Source organism: Papio anubis, chromosome 9 (assembly GCF_008728515.1).
Source record: "Papio anubis isolate 15944 chromosome 9, Panubis1.0, whole genome shotgun sequence".
Taxonomy (NCBI): Eukaryota; Metazoa; Chordata; class Mammalia; order Primates; family Cercopithecidae; genus Papio; species Papio anubis.
The window spans coordinates 48260098-48279736 of record NC_044984.1 but is presented as its reverse complement, the minus strand read 5'-3'; the positions used below and the strand labels follow the sequence as shown (position 1 = coordinate 48279736).

The window sequence follows — 19639 nt, the reverse complement described above, 5'->3', positions numbered from 1 at the left end:
AGTTCGACACCAGCCTGGGCAGCATGGTGAGACCTATCTCTACAAAAAATTTAAAAACCAGCTGAGTGTGGTAGCACACGCCTATGATCCCGGCTACTTGGGAGGCTGAGCCTAGGAGGTCAAGGCTGCAGTTAGCCATGATTGAACCACTGCACTCCAGCCTGGGCAGTGAAACAACACCCTGTCTTTATTTTATTTTATTTTATTTTTTTATTTTTTGAAACAGAGTCTCCCTCTGTTACCCCAGCTGGAGTGCAGTGGCGCAGTCTCGGCTCTGCAACTTCCACCTCACACACAGGTTTAAGCGATTCTCCTGCCTCAGCCTCCCAAGTACCTGGGATTACAGATGCATGCCACTACGCCTGGCTAATTTTTTTGTATTTTTAGTAGAGTCGGGATTTTGCCATGTTGCCCAGGCTGGTCTCCAACTCCTGAGCTCAAGCAATCTGTCCACCTCAGCCTCCTAAAGTGCTGGGATTACAGGCATGAGCCACCGCGCCTGGCCCAGACCGTGTCTTTAAATAAATTAATACAGCGGGGAAACTCAGTAGCATATATTTGTAGTTCTACTTTTTCTTTTTTTCTTCTTTTTGAGACGGAGTCTGCCTCTGTCATCCAGGGGGAGTGCAGTGGCGCAATCGTGATGGCTCACTGCAACCTCCGCCTCCTGAGTTCAAGTGATTATCCTGCCTCAGCCTCCTAAGTAGCTGGGACTACAGGTCCGTGCCACCATACCTGGCTAATTTTTGTATTTTTAGTAGAGACAGGGTTTCACCATGTTGGCCTGGCTGGTCTTGAACTCTTGACCTCATGATCCACCCACCTCAGCCTCCCAAAGTGCTGGGATTACAAGCATGAGCCACTGCGCCCGGCCTCTTTTTTCTCTTTTTTTTTTTTGAGACAGAGCCTCACTCTGTTGCCCAGGTTAGAGTGCAGTGGTGCTTGCAACCTCAAACTCCCAGGCTCAAATGATCCTCCCACCTCAGTCCCTGGAGTAACTGGGACTACAGGCACCACCACACCCAGCTAATTTTTGTATTTATTTTTAGAGACAAGGTTTTGCATTGTTGCCCACACTGGTCTTGAACTCCAGGGCTCAAGAGATCCACCAGTCTCAGCTTCCTAAGGTGCTGAGATCACAAGCGTGAGCCACCATACCTGGTCCTGTAGTTCTACTTTCAAATGGCAGAAGTAGCCACAGTCTTCTCATCATTCTTTTTCATTCATTCATTGACAGGATCTTGCTCCGTCTCCTAGGCTAGAGTGCAGTGGTAGAATCATGGCTCACTGCAGCCTCCACCTCTTGAGCTTAAGCAGTTCCTTCACCTCAGCCTCCCAAGTAGGTGGGACTACAGGCACATACCACCATGCCTGACTAATTTATTTTCATAGAAACAGGGTCTCACTATGTTGCCCAGGCTGGTCTCAAAGTCCTGGGCTCAAGCTATCCTCGCACCTCGAATTCCCAAAGTGCTAAGATTACAGGTATGAGCCACCACACCTGGCAAGAGGGTTTTGCTATGTTGCCCAGGCTGATCTAGAATTTCTGGCCTCAGGTGATCCTCCCACCTTGACCTCCCAAAGTGTTGAGATTACAGGCATGAGCCACCACGCTTGGCCTATGAGGGATTTTATACCCAATTTATTATAGGCAAATTCAAGAAAATTAGCATCCCATAAAAAGCTTCAAGTCTTTTTCATTGCCATTTTAGCTCATTGCCATTTTAGCTCAGTTGACACTTCCGGGAGACTAGTTCATAGTCAGCCCTTTCCTCACTGGGCATTCCTTGGTGTTTCCTCCTGCCTGTACAGGAGTGGTCTTTACTTCCCCTTAATGAGAAGTACAGGCTTAGTGGAAGAGTCTCCAGAAGCGGAGCTTTCCTGAACCACAGCTTTGCTAGGAGATGCCCTAGAGGATTTCAAATCTATGGTTGTATTTACTTAGAGCCTTCTCCTTCCCACTAATCTCTGACTTAAGAGATCTCAGAATTAGCTAAATTGGACCTGACATCTTAGCAATCTAGAAAAAATGAGGCAGAAATGAAGCCACCTTTGCTGTTGCTCACCCTCCTCAGACTGGGGAAAAAGAACCACTACTACCTTCTCTAATGTAGTAGATACCACATTGTCTTTAATTTACTCAGCTAGCTATCAAGAAGGTTTCTGAGGGTTAAGGTAGCAAGGGAAGATCTTGAAACAAGCAGTTGCTTCACCAAGAAGCCTGAGATATGGAATAGATAGAACAAAGGATCCACTTTGTTATGAAACTGAACTGCAATGCCAATGCTCCTGTCTTGGTACAGTGTCAAGGCCGTTATCTCAGATGGTTTATTGTTCCCTACAAGGCCATTTACAGCTCCACAGTTCTGTGAGGTGATTGCATCACTGCCAGGAAAGTGCTCTCTTTCCTTTCTGGTTTTCTCCAGTCTTGCTCCTAAGACTCATTTATTTCACCAATCAGATGATCAGCCTTTCTTTTCTTTGTTACCCCAAAACCCTTATCTGCCTGATACATCCAGTAGCAGATTTTGGGATGAGATCACCATCAAGCATGGTGAGTTTCCCCGAAAATACCTTTCCTATCTGGTTTGCAGTACTCGAATAGCCAGTTTGTCTTTGTTTGCCTTTGATAATTGGGTAATCTAGTCATCCTTGTTTGCAGAGAAAGTGTTCACAGCTCTCCAGTGGCCAGCAGATTCAGGAATCATTTTGATTTCCTGAAAAATATTATAATATTTGCATGGATTTAAATGACATCTTTTTTTTCAGGTCTTTATAAATATTTGCTTACCATTGGTGAAGCAGGTATTATCTTCATCTTATAGTTGGGGAAACAGAAGCCCTGAGAATTACCAACAAAATGATTTGGCCAGAATTGTACATAAAACATAAGGGGCCCACATTTCTTGGCCAGGCGTGGTAGCTCACACCTGTAATCCCAGCTACTCGGGAGGCTGAGGTGGGAGAATCGCTTGAACTCGGGAGGTGGAGGTTGCAGTGAGCTAAGATCATGCCCATTACACTCTAGCCTGGGCAACAAGATTGAAACTACAGGCCAGGCGTGGTGGCTCACGCCTGTAATCCCAGCACTTTGGGAGGCCGAGGCGGGCGGATCACTTGAGGTTGGGAGTTCGAGACCAGCCTGACCATCATGGAAAAACCCCACCTCTACTAAAAATACAAAATTAGCCGGGCGTGGTGGCATGGCTGTAATCCCGGCTGCTGGGGAGGCTGAGGCAGGAGAATCGCTTGAACCCAGGAGGTGGAGGTTGTGGTGAGCTGAGATTGTGCCATTGCACTCCAGCCTGGACAACAAGAGCAAAACTCCATCTCAAAAAAAAAAAAAAAAAACTCGAAACTACGCCTCAAAAAACAAAACAAAACAAACATAAGGGGCCCACATTTATTTGACATGCAGTTCAGTGCTTTGAACAAGAGCTGAACTTCTTAGAAGCATATTCCCTTATCTTAGAAATGGGAAGGTATAGATTCAACCTGAAAGGAATCACAGGGTTAAACTCTGTTCATTTTTCTTTCACAACAGGCTGCTGCTGGGCCCCTTGACATGTCTCTACCTTCCACACCAGACATCAAAATCAAAGAAGAAGAGCCCGTGGAGGTAGACTCATCCCCACCTGATAGCCCTTCCTCTAGTCCCTGTTCCCCACCACTGAAGGAGAAGGTAAATTCTGTACCAAGGGTCATCTCAAATGTTAATTGATAAAGCTTTGATTCATTAATTATATAAATAGTGTGTCCTAACTACTCAGGAGACCAAGATGGTAGAATCACTTGAGCTCAGAAATTCAAGACCAGCCTGGGCAACATGCAGAAAGAAACCCCATCTCCACTTAAAATCCGTAAATTACCTGGGGGTGGTGGAACATGCCTGTAGTTCCAGCTACTCGAGAGGATGAGGTGGGAGGATCACTTAAGCACTGGAAGTCAAGGCTGCAGTGAGCTGTGATTGCTCCACTGCACCCCAGCCTGGGCAACAGAGTGAGACTGTCTCAAGAAAAAAAAAAGTATGTGTTATAGGAGGACTGATTGTATTTAAAGGAATGATATTTAGAAGATTTCTGTAAATTATACCTATTCTTTTTCCCAGCAATTCCATTTATAAGTCTATATAGAAGAGAAATTAGTGCATATGTCTACCAAAAGAAGTATGTTAGAATGTTCATAGCAATTGTATTCTTTTTTATTTATTTTATTTTATTTATTTATATTTTATTTTTTTGAGACAGAGTCTTGCTCTGTCACCCAGGCTGGAGTACAATGGCCTGATCTTGGCTCACTGCAACCTCTGCCTCCTAGGTTTGAGCGATTCTCCTGCCTTAGCCTCCCAAGTAGCTGGGACTACAGTTGCATGCCACCACGCCCAGCGAATTTTGTACTTTTAGTAGAGATGGGGTTTCACCACGTTTGTCTTGAACTCCTGACCTCGGGTGATCTGCCCGCCTCGGCCTCCCAAAGTGCTGGGGTTATAGGAGTGAGCCACCGTGTCCTGGCCAGCAATTATATTCTTAATAGCCAAAAATCAGCTGGGCACGGTGGCTCATGCCTGTAATCCCAGCACTTTGGGAGGCTGAGGCGGTGGAATCACTTGAGGCCAGGAGTTCGAGACCAGCCTGGCCAACATGGTGAAACCCCGTCTCTACCAAAAATACAAAAATTAGCTAGGTGTGGTGGCGTGTGCCTGTAATCCCAGCTATTCGGGAGGCTGAGATAGGAGAGTTGCTTGAACCCAGGAGGCCGAGGTTTCAGTGAGCCAAGATTGTGCCATTGCACTCCAGCCTGAGTGACAGAGCGAGAGTCTGTCTCAAAAAAAAAAAAAAGTAAACTGATAATTACACAGCAATGTGAGTGAATCCCACAAACATATCCAACAACAACAAAAAAAGTCATACACAAAAGTACATACTGTATAATTCAAGAAGAGGCAAAACTGTTTGATGATGATAGAACTCAGGATAGAGTTTACCTCCTGTGAAGGAATGATGTGGATTGGAAAGGGACATAGAACTTTATGGGGTGCTGGAAATGGTCTGTATCCTGATTTTACATCTGTAATAAGTCATCTTGTTGTTTTTTTTTTTTCTTTTGAGACATAGTCTCGCTCTGATGCCCAGGCTGGAATGCAATGGTGCAATCTCAGCTCACTGCAATGTCTGCCTCCCAGACTCAAGCAATTCTCTTGCTTCAGCCTCCCAAAGTGCTGGGATTACAGATATGAGCACCGCACCCAGCCTAAAAGTCATTTTGTTGTTATGACTTTAATGCACATCACTGTATGTTATACTTCAATTAATAAGTGAGAAAGAAAAATTCACATAATTCATAAATGACATCAAACAGTTTAGAAAAAAATGTCATCCTAGAGGGAAGTGATTTAAAGAAAGTATCTACTAGGAGTCTTATTATTCTTTTTAAAGGAAGTACTTTCATGAAGTACTATTTCTAATACATTTATTGAAATATAGTACATGTACAGAAAAGTATATAAATTGTAATTATATAACTTACTGAATTTTCACAAAGTCAATAGCCTGTATAACCAGCACCTAGATCAAAAATATTTTATTAGAACCTCAGAAGCCCCCTCATGCTTCATCCTCCTTTCAATCTCTGCTGCTCTGCCAGTGGCTATTAATTTTAACATCCACTATGGATAGAGCGTCTATACCTCATGTTACTTCCCTCCAAATTTGGCTTGATAACTTCACAAATCTGTCTTCTCATAAACATTACAACCATCCCATCTCCTCCCCTTTTCTTTTATTTTTTTTTTTTGTTTTTGAGACGGAATCTCTCTCTGTCGCCAGGCTGGAATGCAATGGCACCATCTCAGCTCACTGCAACCTCCTCCGCCTCTCTCCTCCCTTTTTCATCAGCAACAAAGTCCTAGAGACTGTCTGGAGATGCTCTCAAGGCCATTATGACCACTGGCAGTCTGAGATCTTAAGAAGTTAACAGTGAGGCCAGGCACGGTGGCTCACGCCTGTAAGCCCAGCACTTTGGTAGGCCGAGGCAGGTGAATCACGAGGCCAGGAGTTCAAGACCAGCCTGGCCAAGATGGTGAAACCCCATCTCTACTGAAAATGCAAAAATTAGCTGGGCGTAGTGGTGGGTGCTTATAATCCCAGCTACTCGGGAGGCTGAGGCAGGAGAATCACTTGAACCCGGGAGGCGGAGGTTGCAGTGAGCCAAGATCGTGCCACTGCACTCCAGCTTGGGTGACAGAGCGAGACTCTATCTCAAAAAAAAAAAAAAAAAAAAAAAGTTAAAGAAGTTAACAATGAGAGCAGTTTGTTTTATTACAGTATGATCATTATCCAAACTTCTATAGCCCTTTTTTAAGAGGTGTATTGGAGATATTGGGTTGCCTCATCACCAGTATACCTGCCTTTTCCCATTGAAGTTCAGAGGACACTTGGCATCGAGTTTGGAATGAGAATATCTAGATTGTGAAAAATTGTAACAGTCTCTAGAATTTATATGGTACTACAGTGCTGCTTCAAAGATTTCAAGTGATATTCCGACTGTCATCTTATTTATGTAGCCATTGTCTCTGAAGGGGGAGATGGCCAAGAGATCTTAATACACCATTCCTCCTGAATGGATGACTGAGTTATGGGTCCCTGATCCTGATGGAATCAGGTCATGATTTAATGAGTGGCCCTAATGCTCTTTCCAATAAATTTGTACTAGATGTTACCATCTATATATTTCCCTATAAGCACACCTTAAAGCATTTTGTGATCTGTTGGTTTCTTCTCTCCAGGAGGTTGCCCCAAAGCCTGTTCTGATATCTACCCCTACACCCACCATTGTACGTCCTGGCTCCCTGCCTCTCCACTTGGGCTATGATCCACTTCATCCAACCCTTCCCTCCCCAACCTCTGTCATCACACAGGCTCCACCATCCAACAGGCAAATGGGGTAAGTACAGAGAGCAGGGAGAAATAGTGAAGGCTACATTTCTTTCCATTACATGAAACTATTTGATAAAACTGAGACAGTTTTCCAGTACTCAAGGAAAATAAGTCACTGAGATTATCTCTCAAAATAAAATTTTTCCCCGTAAACAGAATCTTCTTTACCTTTTTAATAGACAAGCAAAATATTTATTTGGGGGTAATACTTTCTTAATTTAAGGGTAATACTTCTTTAATCTAAAAAGAGGAGCTCTTAAAACATTAGAAGTTCATTATGGTATGGAAACCACACCCTATAGAAGTCTGTTGGGGTACTGCTGAATGAAACACTGAAACCCATTAAGTCTCCTCAGTTCCAGTTAGGGTTCTTGGTCTTTGCCATCTCTAATTTTATTTGTCTGTGTGTTTTCACTCCTGGCACGGTACCCATGGGTTAAGAGGCTGTTGTCAGGATTCAGATTCTTAGAGCTTATTGTTCTCTGGACCCAGTAGGAAAAATAAAAAGAGACAGCTTCTTTTTGGGGCAGGGTAGAGCAAGCCATGGAAAGGAACAAGAGAAACATTCAGATTTGGCCATCATGTGACCTAATCAGTTTTGCAAAATGACAACTTTGATCCAACTCCCCCTTTCCCAAGGCTAGCCAGTGGTAGGGATGTTTAATTGTTCTAAACCCTTTAATAGGATTAGCTTTCTACTATTTGAGTTTGCTTAATTTGCAAAGTATAAAGATGTTGCCATTTTTCTCCATCTATAAGGTAAGTTGAATAGGATTCCCTGCCTTCCCACATGAGGGTGTCAAGATTTTTACCATGCTGCCTTATACCTTCGCTAACTAGAGAAGACTGGAAAATCTTCTGTAATTATAGGAGGTAGATCCATGGACAAAAGGTCTATGTTATGAGCATTTCACTTCATGTCTCCTCTAGGTCTCCCACTGGCTCCCTCCCTCTTGTCATGCATCTTGCTAATGGACAGACCATGCCTGTGCTGCCAGGGCCTCCAGTACAGATGCCGTCTGTTATATCGGTGAGCTCTGTAGTTGGGGCAGCCAACCCTACCAACATGGTAATCCTTCCCTTCCACCTGAATGATCATAAAACACACACAAGCCCCAGGGAAATGTGGGCTCTGATCTATATTAGTTGAGCATGGCAGCCTGCCTAAACTCTTCGCTAACCTCTGCCAATCCAGCACTATGGAACACTAGATAAAGACTCATCTGGACAATTGGCTCCTAGTCTAGGAATTGATCTTGCCAGCCCACTGATTAGTTGCTTTCACTTGGCACGTAGCACCTCCCAAATTGCCCAACATTTTCCTCAAGATAACAGCCCCAACCCTTCCCACAGAAATTCTCCCAACACTGAAGGATTAAATTCCCTACTCTGTGGTGCTCCATGGAGAAAGGTATTTCCCAGGCTGTCCCTGCATGCCCTATGGGCACATTGCACACAACAGGCCCTGATGTGCCAACCTCAAAAGCACTTCATTTTAGGGAAACTGTTGCCCCACTGATAGTATTATGTTCCCTTCTGGTTTTTTTTTTTCCCCTTCTCTCGATCCAGCTGGCCAGACCTGTGTCCATGGTGCCCAACATTCCTGGTATCCCTGGCCCACCAGTTAACAGCAGTGGTTCCATTTCTCCCTCTGGCCACCCTATACCATCAGAAGCCAAGATGGTGAGTACATCTCAGCCTGGGGCAATGTTGGCCTTTCTGAAAGAAGTGAGTGATATCAGCCTAGGTCTTTCAAGTGAGCCAAGCAAAGGAACCTTCTGGGACTTGCAAAGCTAAGGACTCCCTGCTGCGGGGTCTGGAAAAGAAAAGACTCTGATTCATAGCTCCCATCTCCTCTCCTCACCTTTAGAGCCTGGTACATAGACCATGGCAGTGAAAAGAGGCAGCACAGATTGTTTGGAATGGAACACTTGCCGTTTTAGTTTTAGGGGTGACAGATGGAGGGTGGGTGAGTGGGCAGGGGAGCTGGCCAAGAGGTGAATAGCTGCGTAACCAGCATTTGGCCAGGCTCCAGAGGAGAGCTTTCATCTGGACACTATTGTTTTAACAACCCCCAGCCCCCAACTGTGCCCAGGATGATAGCCAGGGAACAGAGTAGGCATTTTAGGGATCCAGGTGCACATTTTCTCTGCCTGTCATTTTCTCTTAATTCCTCTGTTAAGGGAGAACTAGAGTGGAAATTTTAGCTATCTATAAGGTCAGTAATAAAATCTAAGGCCACTCTTCTCATCCTTGATAGAATCTCATCCTTAACAAGCGTTTTTTCTTATCTTTGCCTGCAGAGACTGAAAGCCACCCTAACTCACCAAGTCTCCTCAATCAATGGTGGTTGTGGAATGGTGGTGGGTACTGCCAGCACCATGGTGACAGCCCGCCCAGAGCAGAGCCAGATCCTCATCCAGCACCCTGATGCCCCATCCCCTGCCCAGCCACAGGTCGGTGGCTCTTACTCTTTATGTCATATCTTTATGACGTATCTTTATGTCATATCGTTTTTCAGGGAGCAGAAAATTAGAGAAGAATGGACTTCAGCTTTCTGGGTTTCTTCCTGCTTACTTTGGTTCTTGATGGCAGTTTGACTACAGCAAAACGTACCATTCTTTTTATTATTTATTTATTTTTATTTTAACTGAGACCATCATTTAATAGCAAAAACACACCATTCTTTATTCACCCTTGTGTTAGACTTTCATACAAACAGACTGAGTAATGCAGAACTGTTGCGGCAGCAGCCTCGCTTTTTGAGACGGAGACTGGTTCTGTCACCCAGGCTGGAGTGCAGTGGCACGATCTCGCTCACTGCGCAGCCCACCTCCGGTTCACGCCATTCCCTGCCTCAGCCTCCCGAAAGTAGCTGGGACTACAGGTGCCCGCCATGACGCCTGGCTAATTCTTTTTGTATTTTTAGTGAGCCGGAGTTTCACCGTTAGCTACAGGATGGTCTCGACTCCTGACCTCGCGGATCCGCCCACCTTGGCTCCCAAAGTGCTGGATTTCAGGCATGAGCCCTGCACCCAGCCGTTTTTGAGACAGGGTTTTGCTCTTGTTGCCTAGGCTAGAGTGCAGTGGCGCAATCTCAGTTCACTGCAACCTCTGGCTCCCAGGTTCAAGGGATTCTCCTGCCTCAGCCTCCTGAGTAGCCGGGATTACAAGCACCCACCACCATGCCCGGCTAATTTTTTGTATTTTTAGTGGAGTCGGGGTTTCACCATGTTGGCCAGGCCGATCTCGAACTCCTGACCTGAGGTGATCTACCTGCCTCAGCCTCCCAGAGTGCTGGGATTCCAGGTGTGAGCCACCATGCCCAGCCCCATTTTTTCCATATGTGAGTCATGGTTTAGTGTATCTGCAGAATCCTCTAAAATATGACACAGACTTACTTCAAGCCACACACTAAACAAAAGAGGCTCCCCTAGTCTCTTTCCCATCTATTAAGTCTTTTTTTTTTTTTTTTTTTTTTTTGAGACGGAGTCTCGCTGTGTCGCCCAGGCTGGAGTGCAGTGGCCGGATCTCGGCTCACTACAAGCTCCGCCTCCCGGGCTTACGCCATTCTCCTGCCTCAGCCTCCCGAGTAGCTGGGACTACAGGTGCCCGCCACCTCGCCCGGCTAGTTTTTTTGTATTTTTTGGTAGAGACGGGGTTTCACCATGTTAGCCAGGATGGTCTCGATCTCCTGACCTCGTGATCCGCCCGTCTCGGCCTCCCAAAGTGCTGGGATTACAGGCTTGAGCCACCGCGCCCAGCCTATTAAGTCTTAAAAAGTAGTAACTTACCTGATAAGATTTTACAACAAAAACCATAACAATTTATTAATGAAATGTGATGTTATAGTACAAAGATACCTCAATAAAAAATAGGCCAGGTGAAGTGGCTCACACCTGTAATCCCAGCACTTTGGGAGGCTGAGGCAGGTGGATCTCCTGAGGTCAGGAGATCAAGACCAGCCTGGCCAACATGGCAAAACCCTGTCTCTACTAGATATACAAAAAATTAGCTGGGCATGGTGATGCGTGCCTGTAGTCCCAGCTACTCAGGAGGCTGAGGCAGGAGAATCGCTTGAACCTAGGAGGTGGAGGTTGCAGTGAGCTGAGATCGCTCCACTATGCTCCAGCCTGGACGATAGAGTGAGACTTTGTCTGGAAAGAAACAAACTAACGACAACAACAACAACAAAAAAAACGAGACACACACCAAAAAACACCTCATTACCAATTAAATCCCTTTTTATCACAGAGAAACTAAAATCCTAAAAAAGGCAGAGGGGGTCCCATTTAGTTACCCATTTCTCTTCTCAAGGAGGTCTCAGTTTTAACAAGATTCTTTGGAAACTGAATAGTCCTCAGTTTTCATATCATCTGCACTGGACAGGTGACAGCACCTGAGATTGGTTTCTAGAATTATACCCTTTGCCTGGCCCCTCTTTTCCTGATGTCACCACCTGCTTCATCAGTTACTGCCACATGTCCAAACATTTCATGGCCATATGCTACGGTAAAGCTTGGCCAACAACAAAAGCTTTCATTTGAGTTTTTCTGTTGGAAGCTAAGCCTGCCTACCCTCCTGTAACCCCACTGAAGCCAGTCCTGAAGATGGCAAAGCAGTAGCCCCCTTGCCTGAGTTGTGCTGCCTTCTCTCTTGGGGAAATGACATAGCTTCCTTTTTAGTGTTACTTGTTTGTTTTTTAAATTTTTATTATAAATAGGCCAGGCACGGTGGCTCACGCCTATAATCCCAGCACTTTGGGAGGCTGAGGTGGGCGGATCACAAGGTCAGGATTCGAGACCAGCCTGACCAACAAGGTGAAACCCATCTCTACTAAAAAAAATACAAAAATTAGCCAGGCCTGGTGGCGCACACCTGTAATCCCAGCTACTCAGGAGGCTGAGGCAGAAGAATCACTTGAGCCTGGGCGGTGGAGGCTGCAGTGAGCCAAGATCATGCCACTGCACTCCAGCCTGGGCTACAGAGCAAGACTCCGTCTCAAAAAAAAAAAAAGAAAAAAAAAATATATATATATATATTATAAATAATAGTAGCGGGCTAGGCACAGTGGCTCACACCTGTAATCCCAGCACTTTGGGAGGCCAAGGTGGGTGGATCACCTGAGGTCAGGAGTTCTAAACCAGCCTGACCAACATGGGGAAACCTACCTCTACTAAAAATACAAAAAAAATTAGCCAGGCATGGTGGCACATGCCTGTAATCCCAGCTACTCAGGAGGCCAAGGCATGAGAATCACTTGAACCCAGGAGGTAGAGGTTGTGGTGAGCCCAGATCACACCACTGTACTCCAGCCTGGGCAACAAGAGCGAAACTCCATCTCAATAAATAAATAAATAAATAAATAAATAATAGTAGAAACAGGGTCTTATTATGTTGCCCAGGCTGGTCATGAGCTACTGTACCTGAAGCCAGTCCTGAATATGGTAACATGGACTGGCTTGGAACATTCCAGCTTCCTCTTTTTTTTTTTTTTTTTTTTTTTTAATAATTTTAAAAGAGATGGAGTTTCACCATGTTGCCCAGGCTGGTCTCATACTCCTCAAGTAGTCCTCCTGCCTCAGCCTCCCAAAGTGCCAGGATTATAGGCCCTAGCCACCATGCTCAGCCCCAGTTTCCTTTTTAATCAACACTGATTCCTTTCCTTGTCATTCTTCCCCTCTTTCTCTTGGCCTAGTCTTTCACCTCCATTCCCTGCATGACTTACTGAATTGCCTATGACAGAATAGGAACCTTTCCTTTCCCCTGTCCTCCTAAAGAACTAATTTTTTCTTTTTTTTTTTAAGATGGAGTCTTGCTCTGTCGCCCAGGCTGAAGTGCAGTGGCACGATCTCGGCTCACCGCAACCTCCGCCTCCCTGGTTCAAGTGATTTTCCTGCCTCAGCCTCCCGAGTAGCTGGGATTACAGGCACCTGCCATCATGCCCTGCTAATTTTTGTATTTTCAGTAGAGATGGGGTTTCACCATGTTGGCCAGGCTGGTCTCGAACTCCTGACATCAGGTGATCCACCTGCCTTGGCCTCCCAAAGTGCTGAGATTACAGGCATGAGCCACTGCGCCTGGCCAATTTTTTGTATTTTAGTAGAGATGGGGTTTCACTGTGTCACCCAGGCTGGTCTCAAACTCTTGAACTCAGGCTATCCGCCCACCTTGGCCTCCCAAAGTGCTGGGATTACAGGCATGAGCTACTGTACCCGGCCATGAAGGACTAATCTTTACATATGCTCCAGTCAGTTAAAGATAAAGAAGAAGCCGAAATTCTCAGGAGAATTATTGTAAATTTCTTATACAAAGAGAAGCAGTGACCCAAGGCCTCTAGTTCATTAAATTGAGTTGGAAAGTTCCTCTCCATTTTTTTTATTTTGGGAGAGATAATATTAGTCTGAATTTTAAAAAATTATTTATTGGCCAGGCAGGTGGCTCACGCCTGTAATCCCAGCACTTTGGGAGGCTGAGGCGGGTGGATCACGAGGTCAGGAGATCGAGACCATCCTGGCTGACACAGTGAAACCCCGTCTCTACTAAAAATACAAGAAATGAGCCGGGCATGGTGGCAGGCGCCTGTAGTCCCAGCTACTCAGGAGACTGAGGCAGGAGAATTGCTTGAACCCGGGAGGTTGAGGTTACAGTGAGCACCACTGTACTCCAGCCTGAGCACCACTGCACTCCAGCCTGAGCGACACAGCAAGTCTCCATCTCAAAAAAAAAATCATTTCTTAATTATCTATATTAATAGAGAACATAATTCAGTATGGCCTAGAGTAGAGTACGAGATTCTTTTTTTTTTTTTTTGACAGAGTCTCACCCTGTCACTGTGGCTGGAGTGCAGTGGTGTGATCTTGGCTCACTGCAACCTCCATCCTGGTCTAAGCCATGCCTCAGCCTCCCAAGTAGCCGGGATTACAGGTGCACACAACCACTCTCAGCTGATTTTTATATTTTTAATAGAGGTGGGATTTCACCATGTTGGCCAGGCTAGTCTTGAACTTATGGCCTCAAGTGACCACCTGCCTTGGCCTACCAAAGTGCTGGGATTACAGGCGTGAACCACCATGCCCAGCATCTTTTTTTTGTTTTTGAGTCAGGTTCTTGCTCTGTTGCACAGGCTGGAGTGCAATGAGACAATCATGGCTCACTTGCAGCCTCAATCTTCTGTGCTCAAATGATCCTCCCACTTCAGCCTCCTAAGAAGCTGGAATGACAGGAATGCATCACCATGCCCAGCTAATTTTATTTATTTGTAGAAATGGATCTCACTGTGTTGCCCAGGCTGGTCTCAAACTGCTGGGCTCCAGTGATCCTCCCAACCTCGGCCTCCCAAAGTTCTGGGATTACAGGCATAAGCCACTGCACCTGACCTCACATGTAACTTTTTTATTTTTTACTTTTTTTGAAATGGAGTCTTGCTCTGTTGCCCAGGCTGGAGTGCAGTGGCGCAGTCTCAGCTCACTGCAACTTCCACATCCCGGGTTCAAGCGATTCTCCTGCCTCAGCCTCCCGAGTAGCTGGGATTACAGGCGCCTGCCACCACACCTGGCTAATTTTTGTATTTTTAGTAGAGACGGAGTTTTGCCATGTTGGCCAGGCTGGTCTCAAACTCCTGACCTCAGGTGATCCACCCGCCTCAGCCTCCCAAAGTATTGGGATTACAGTCATGAGCTACCGCATCTGGCCACGTATAACTTTTGACTCCCCAAAAACTATACTAATAGTCTACTGTTGACCAGAAGCCATCCCAATAACGTACAGTTGTTTTAACACACATTTTGTATATGTATTATCTACTGTATTCCTACAATAAAGGATGCTAGAGAAAAGAAAATATTAAGAAAATCATAAGGAAGAGACAATATGTTTACTATTCATTAAAGCAGAAATGGAGTATCATACAAGTCATCATCCTCCTCATCATCTTCGCTTTGAGGAGGAGGAGGAGGAAGGCTTGGTCTTGCTGTCTTAGTGAAGGCAGAGGCAGAAGAGGTGGAGAAGTTGGAAGGGGGGCCGGAGAAACAGGCACACTTGATATAACTTTTTTTTTTTTGAGAAGGCGTTTCACTCTTGTTACCCAGGCTGAAGTGCAATGGCTCGATCTTGGCTCACTGCAGCCTCCGCCTCACAGGTTCAAGCAATTCTCCTGCCTGAGCCTCCCGAGTAGCTGGGATTACAGGCATGTGCCACCACACCTGGCTAATTTTGTATTTTTAGTAGAGATGGGGTTTCTCCATGTTGGTCAGGCTGGTCTCGAACTCCCGACCTCAAGTGATCCGCCTGCCTCGGCCCCCCAAAGTGCTGGGATTACAGGCATGAGCCACCGTGCCCAGCTGGTCGGTATAACTTATTTTTTTAAATCTGCATTTAAGTGGACCTTTGCAGCTCAAGCCTGTGTTCAAGGGTGAACTTTTTTCCACAGATGGTTGACCTTTCTACATTTAAAAAAATTTTTGGCTTCTGTTATAAAATTGGCCTTTCTTCTCCAAGTGCATTCCAACTAACAGAAAGGGATGATCTAAAAGTGCTTTAGTGACAAGGGACTTCAGCCTGAACTTTAAAAACAAAAGACAGTCCTGTATCACCAATTTGTAAGTGATTAAACATTTTTTGTTTGTAAACAAAAGTGGGGGGTTGTTCTTGAGGATGATTAATAACTGATTATAAATAAAAATAATATGCTTATCTGTATCTCCCCATAATAACTCACATGTCACTGGTAATGAAATGGATGAGAACATTTGTCTCCATTTCTGAAACCTGTAATAGTATGCAATTGTTTTTACATGTCACTTGTCCAAATCAGTGATTCTCAAACTTTTTTATTTCACAGTCTTCTAAAAGTTCCCCTAATATCCTCCCCCAATTCTGATTTCCCTGCCTATAAGATTGCCTTTTGTTTTGTTTTGTTTTGTTTTTTGAGATGGCGTTTCACTCTTGTTGCCCAGGCTGGAGTGCAATGGCATGATCTCAGCTCACTGCAACCTCTGCCTCCTGGGCTCAAGCAATTCTCCTGCCTCAGCCTCCCAAGTAGCTGGGATTACAGGCATACGCCACCACGCCCGGCTAATTTTGTATTTTTAGTAGAGATGAGGTTTCACCATGTTAGCCAGGCTGGTCTTGAATTCCTGACCTCAGGTAATCTGCCTGCCTCGGCCTCCCAAAGTGCTGGGATTACAGGCGTGAGCCAACCGTGCCAGTCAAGATTCCCTATTATTAAGAAACAAAAAATAACCGTAGTTTCATTTGTCTCTCTGTCTTAGAAATAATCAGAGTTTCCAAATGAACTGTAGTTTGTCTAAGTATGAGACTGAGAAGATTGGAAGGAAATAGGAGGCAAAATTGAGGATTCCTACATAAGAGAAGCTCGGGGACATAGTAATGAGACTTGCTGTGGTTACCAGAGGCTGGTACATCCTTTTACCAGGTCTTGCTACTCTACCTAACATCAGGTGTGATTTGGAAAGGATTAATGTTCTCATCAGGTAACGTCTCTTCCTTCCTGGGCACCAGGTCTCACCAGCCCAGCCCACCCCTAGTACTGGGGGGCGACGGAGGCGCACAGTAGATGAAGATCCAGATGAGCGACGGCAGCGCTTTCTGGAGCGCAACCGGGCTGCGGCCTCCCGCTGCCGCCAAAAGCGAAAGCTTTGGGTATCCTCCCTAGAGAAGAAGGCCGAAGAACTCACTTCTCAGAACATTCAGCTGAGTGTGAGTGGATGCTTACTGGAATTGTTGAAAATCCAGAAAGTGGAATGGAATCAGAAAAAGTGGTACAATTTGATAAAAGATGGTAATTCTCTAATTAGGACAGATCTAGAAGTTGTTCCAGGAAGAATCTCTTAACAGTAAGAGTTGAAATCTCTTTCATAGGGATTGGTGAAGACACTCATCATCTACCCCCAAATCTCCTGCTAGAGTCATCCATAAACGCGTTTGGATGAAGGAATTAGATTAAGCACCCCAGGGTGCTCTTTTAAATCATCTGTAGAATCTGACTGGGGTCATGAAAACCCAAAGGGAAATGTGTTTGCCCTAGATGATGCAGCTTAATAAAAGAAAAAAAGTGCTACAAGGACAAATAGAATAACTATAATCTATAATCCATACATTCTCTTGAATGTTATTTTTCTTTCTGATTAAAATATTTAATTTAAAAAGCAATATATAAATACATTTGTATTATAAAATATACACACAAATGTATAGAATAGAAGCAAAGTCTCTCTTTAATCTGCCTTTTCTAGTCCCGTTCTCTTTCCTGTAGATACATTTAATATGTACCTTCCAGATAGATTCATATTCATAGATATTTTTTATTTATAGTTTTTATGTAGGGCTGGAAGGGTTGTGTGCTTGTTTTTAAGATAAACAGGTTAACAGTATTTCCCGGAGATCTAGCCATGGGTGTGGGAGATCTACCTCATTCTTTTTTTTTTTTTTTTTTTTTTGAGACAGAGTCTGGCTCTGTCGCCCGGGCTGGAGTGCAGTGGCCGGATCTCAGCTCACTGCAAGCTCCGCCCCCCGAGTTTACGCCATTCTCCTGCCTCAGCCTCCCGAGTAGCTGGGACTACAGGCGCCCGCTGCCTCGCCCGGCTAGTTTTTTGTATTTTTTTAGTAGAGACGGGGTTTCACCGTGTTCGCCAGGATGGTCTCGATCTCCTGACCTCGTGATCCGCCCGTCTCGGCCTCCCAAAGTGCTGGGATTACAGGCTTGAGCCACCGCGCCCGGCCTTACCTCATTCTTTTTAATAGCTGTATAGTAGTATATTCTGTAGTGTAGTGATGTTATAAGGTATGGATATTGATACTGCTCTAATTTTTTGCTAGAACAACGTTGCAGTGAACATTGCATGCACCTGAGTAAACAGTTCTGTTACGTAGATTCCTAGAAGTAGGCCTTCTTAGTCAAAGAGCATGTGTATTATTAATTTCAGTATAATCATATTTATCTTAAATAGGAGTAATTTTTCCATTATAAATCCTGACTTTTCACTGTCAGCAACTCCTGTCATTGAATTCATGACTATACTGGCCCTGGGCCCTGTGAAAACTTGCTGGATGAGGAGTCTTGTCCCAATTCAGGGGAGAAAATCGAGGCAATATTCTCTCCTTCCTTTGGGAACAGCCACTGAGGGTGCAAGAATAGAGGATGAATTTTCTTGATACTCTTTTCTTCCCTCCCTCCTCAGAATGAAGTCACATTACTACGCAATGAGGTGGCCCAGTTGAAACAGCTACTATTAGCTCATAAAGACTGCCCAGTCACTGCACTACAGAAAAAGACTCAAGGCTATTTAGGTGAGTGGCACACAACCTAAGTTCAGTCAGTCAGTAAACTGCATGTCCTGAGTGTCTCAACTGTTTATAATTTTGTAACTCCATTCTGAATGTTCTGGGGACCCCACACTGATGAGTGAGTAGCCCTTGTGGAGCAACCAGACCTAGAAAAAAATTGTTTTTGACAACAGTATAGAGTTATCCTAATTATCTGTTATAGTTGGGGGTTAAAGGATAGCAGTATTTACTGGGTGCATATTTTGTGTTAGGCGTGCTACAGTGTTCCCAAATCTCTCATGAATTGGATATTACCTACATTTATATGTGAGAAAACTGCACTCAGATTAGGTCATTTAGCTGAAGTTACCAAGCTGGGAAAGTGGTGAAGCCAAGATTTACATCTATGTTTTTTTGCTTTGTTTTGTTTTGTTTTGTTTTGTTTGAGGCGGAGTCTTGCTCTGTCCCCCAGGCTGGAGTGCAGTGGCGCGCTCTCGGCTCACTGCAAGCTCCGCCTCTCAGGTTCACGCCATTCTCCTGCCTCAGTCTCCCCAGTAGCTGGGACTACAGGTGCCCGCCACCACACCCAGCTAATTTTTTGTATTTTTAGTAGAGACAGGGTTTCACCATGTTAGCCAGGATGGTCTCGATCTCCTGACCTCATGATCCGCCCACCTCAGCCTCTCAAAGTGCTGGGATTACAGGCGTGAACCACATCGCCTGGCACATCTTTTTTTTTTTTTTTTTTTTTTTTTTTTTGAGATGGAGCCTTGTTGTGTCGCCCACGCTGGAGTGCAATGGCATGATCTCGGCTCACTGCCACCTCTGCCTCCCAGCTTCAAGCATTTCTGGAGTAGCTGGGACTACAAGCTCCAGCCACCATGCCTGGCTAATTTTTGTATTTTGAGTGGAGACAAGGTTTCACCATATTGGTCAGGCTGGTCTCGAACTCGACCTCAGGTGATCCACCTGCCTCGGCCTCCCAAAGTGCTGGGATTACAGGTGTGAGCCACCGTGTCTGGCACATCTAGGTATTTCTTACTCCAAAGATACTGTCTTGGCCTAGAAAAGACATAAATCACAGATGATACATTGGGATATAGGGTATATTTTATCTAATGATAGGCTGATGTTGGTTTCAGTTTGTAATGTACGAGCACACATAAAATACTGCTAGAAGGCAATGGCCACAGAGTTGTGCTCAGGACGTAAAATTCTGAAGTTAAAATTACTGTGAATAATTTGCTTATGGGCAATAAAAGCTAATAAATGCTAGTTTTCTTTTTGCAAATTAAATTCATAGAACTATTGCTATCAAATTTTGATATATTGAATTATTTTTTCCGCTGTCTTTATTATTTCAGAGATGTGTTCCCATAGAAAAGGAGTAACCCTATCACCAATTTTAAACATCTCTA

The 19639-nt window shown here is 44.8% G+C and overlaps 1 protein-coding gene across 15 annotated transcripts in view; it reads left to right on the top strand.

Annotated features, from left to right (window-relative positions):
- Window positions 1–19639, top strand: part of ATF7 (activating transcription factor 7) — a 120664-nt gene that overhangs the window by 90656 nt on the left and 10369 nt on the right. For 13 of the 15 annotated variants that reach the window (XM_031650523.1, XM_031650530.1, XM_021922466.2 and 10 more), the window contains 7 exons: window positions 3545–3682; window positions 6785–6942; window positions 7866–7965; window positions 8505–8618; window positions 9239–9391; window positions 16458–16655; window positions 18137–18245. In XM_031650523.1, coding sequence (XP_031506383.1) covers window positions 3545–3682; window positions 6785–6942; window positions 7866–7965; window positions 8505–8618; window positions 9239–9391; window positions 16458–16655; window positions 18137–18245 — 970 coding nt within the window. The remainder of the gene's footprint in view (window positions 1–3544; window positions 3683–6784; window positions 6943–7865; window positions 7966–8504; window positions 8619–9238; window positions 9392–16457; window positions 16656–18136; window positions 18246–19639) is intronic. The other 2 variants (XM_031650522.1, XM_031650526.1) reach the window with 1 other exon arrangement.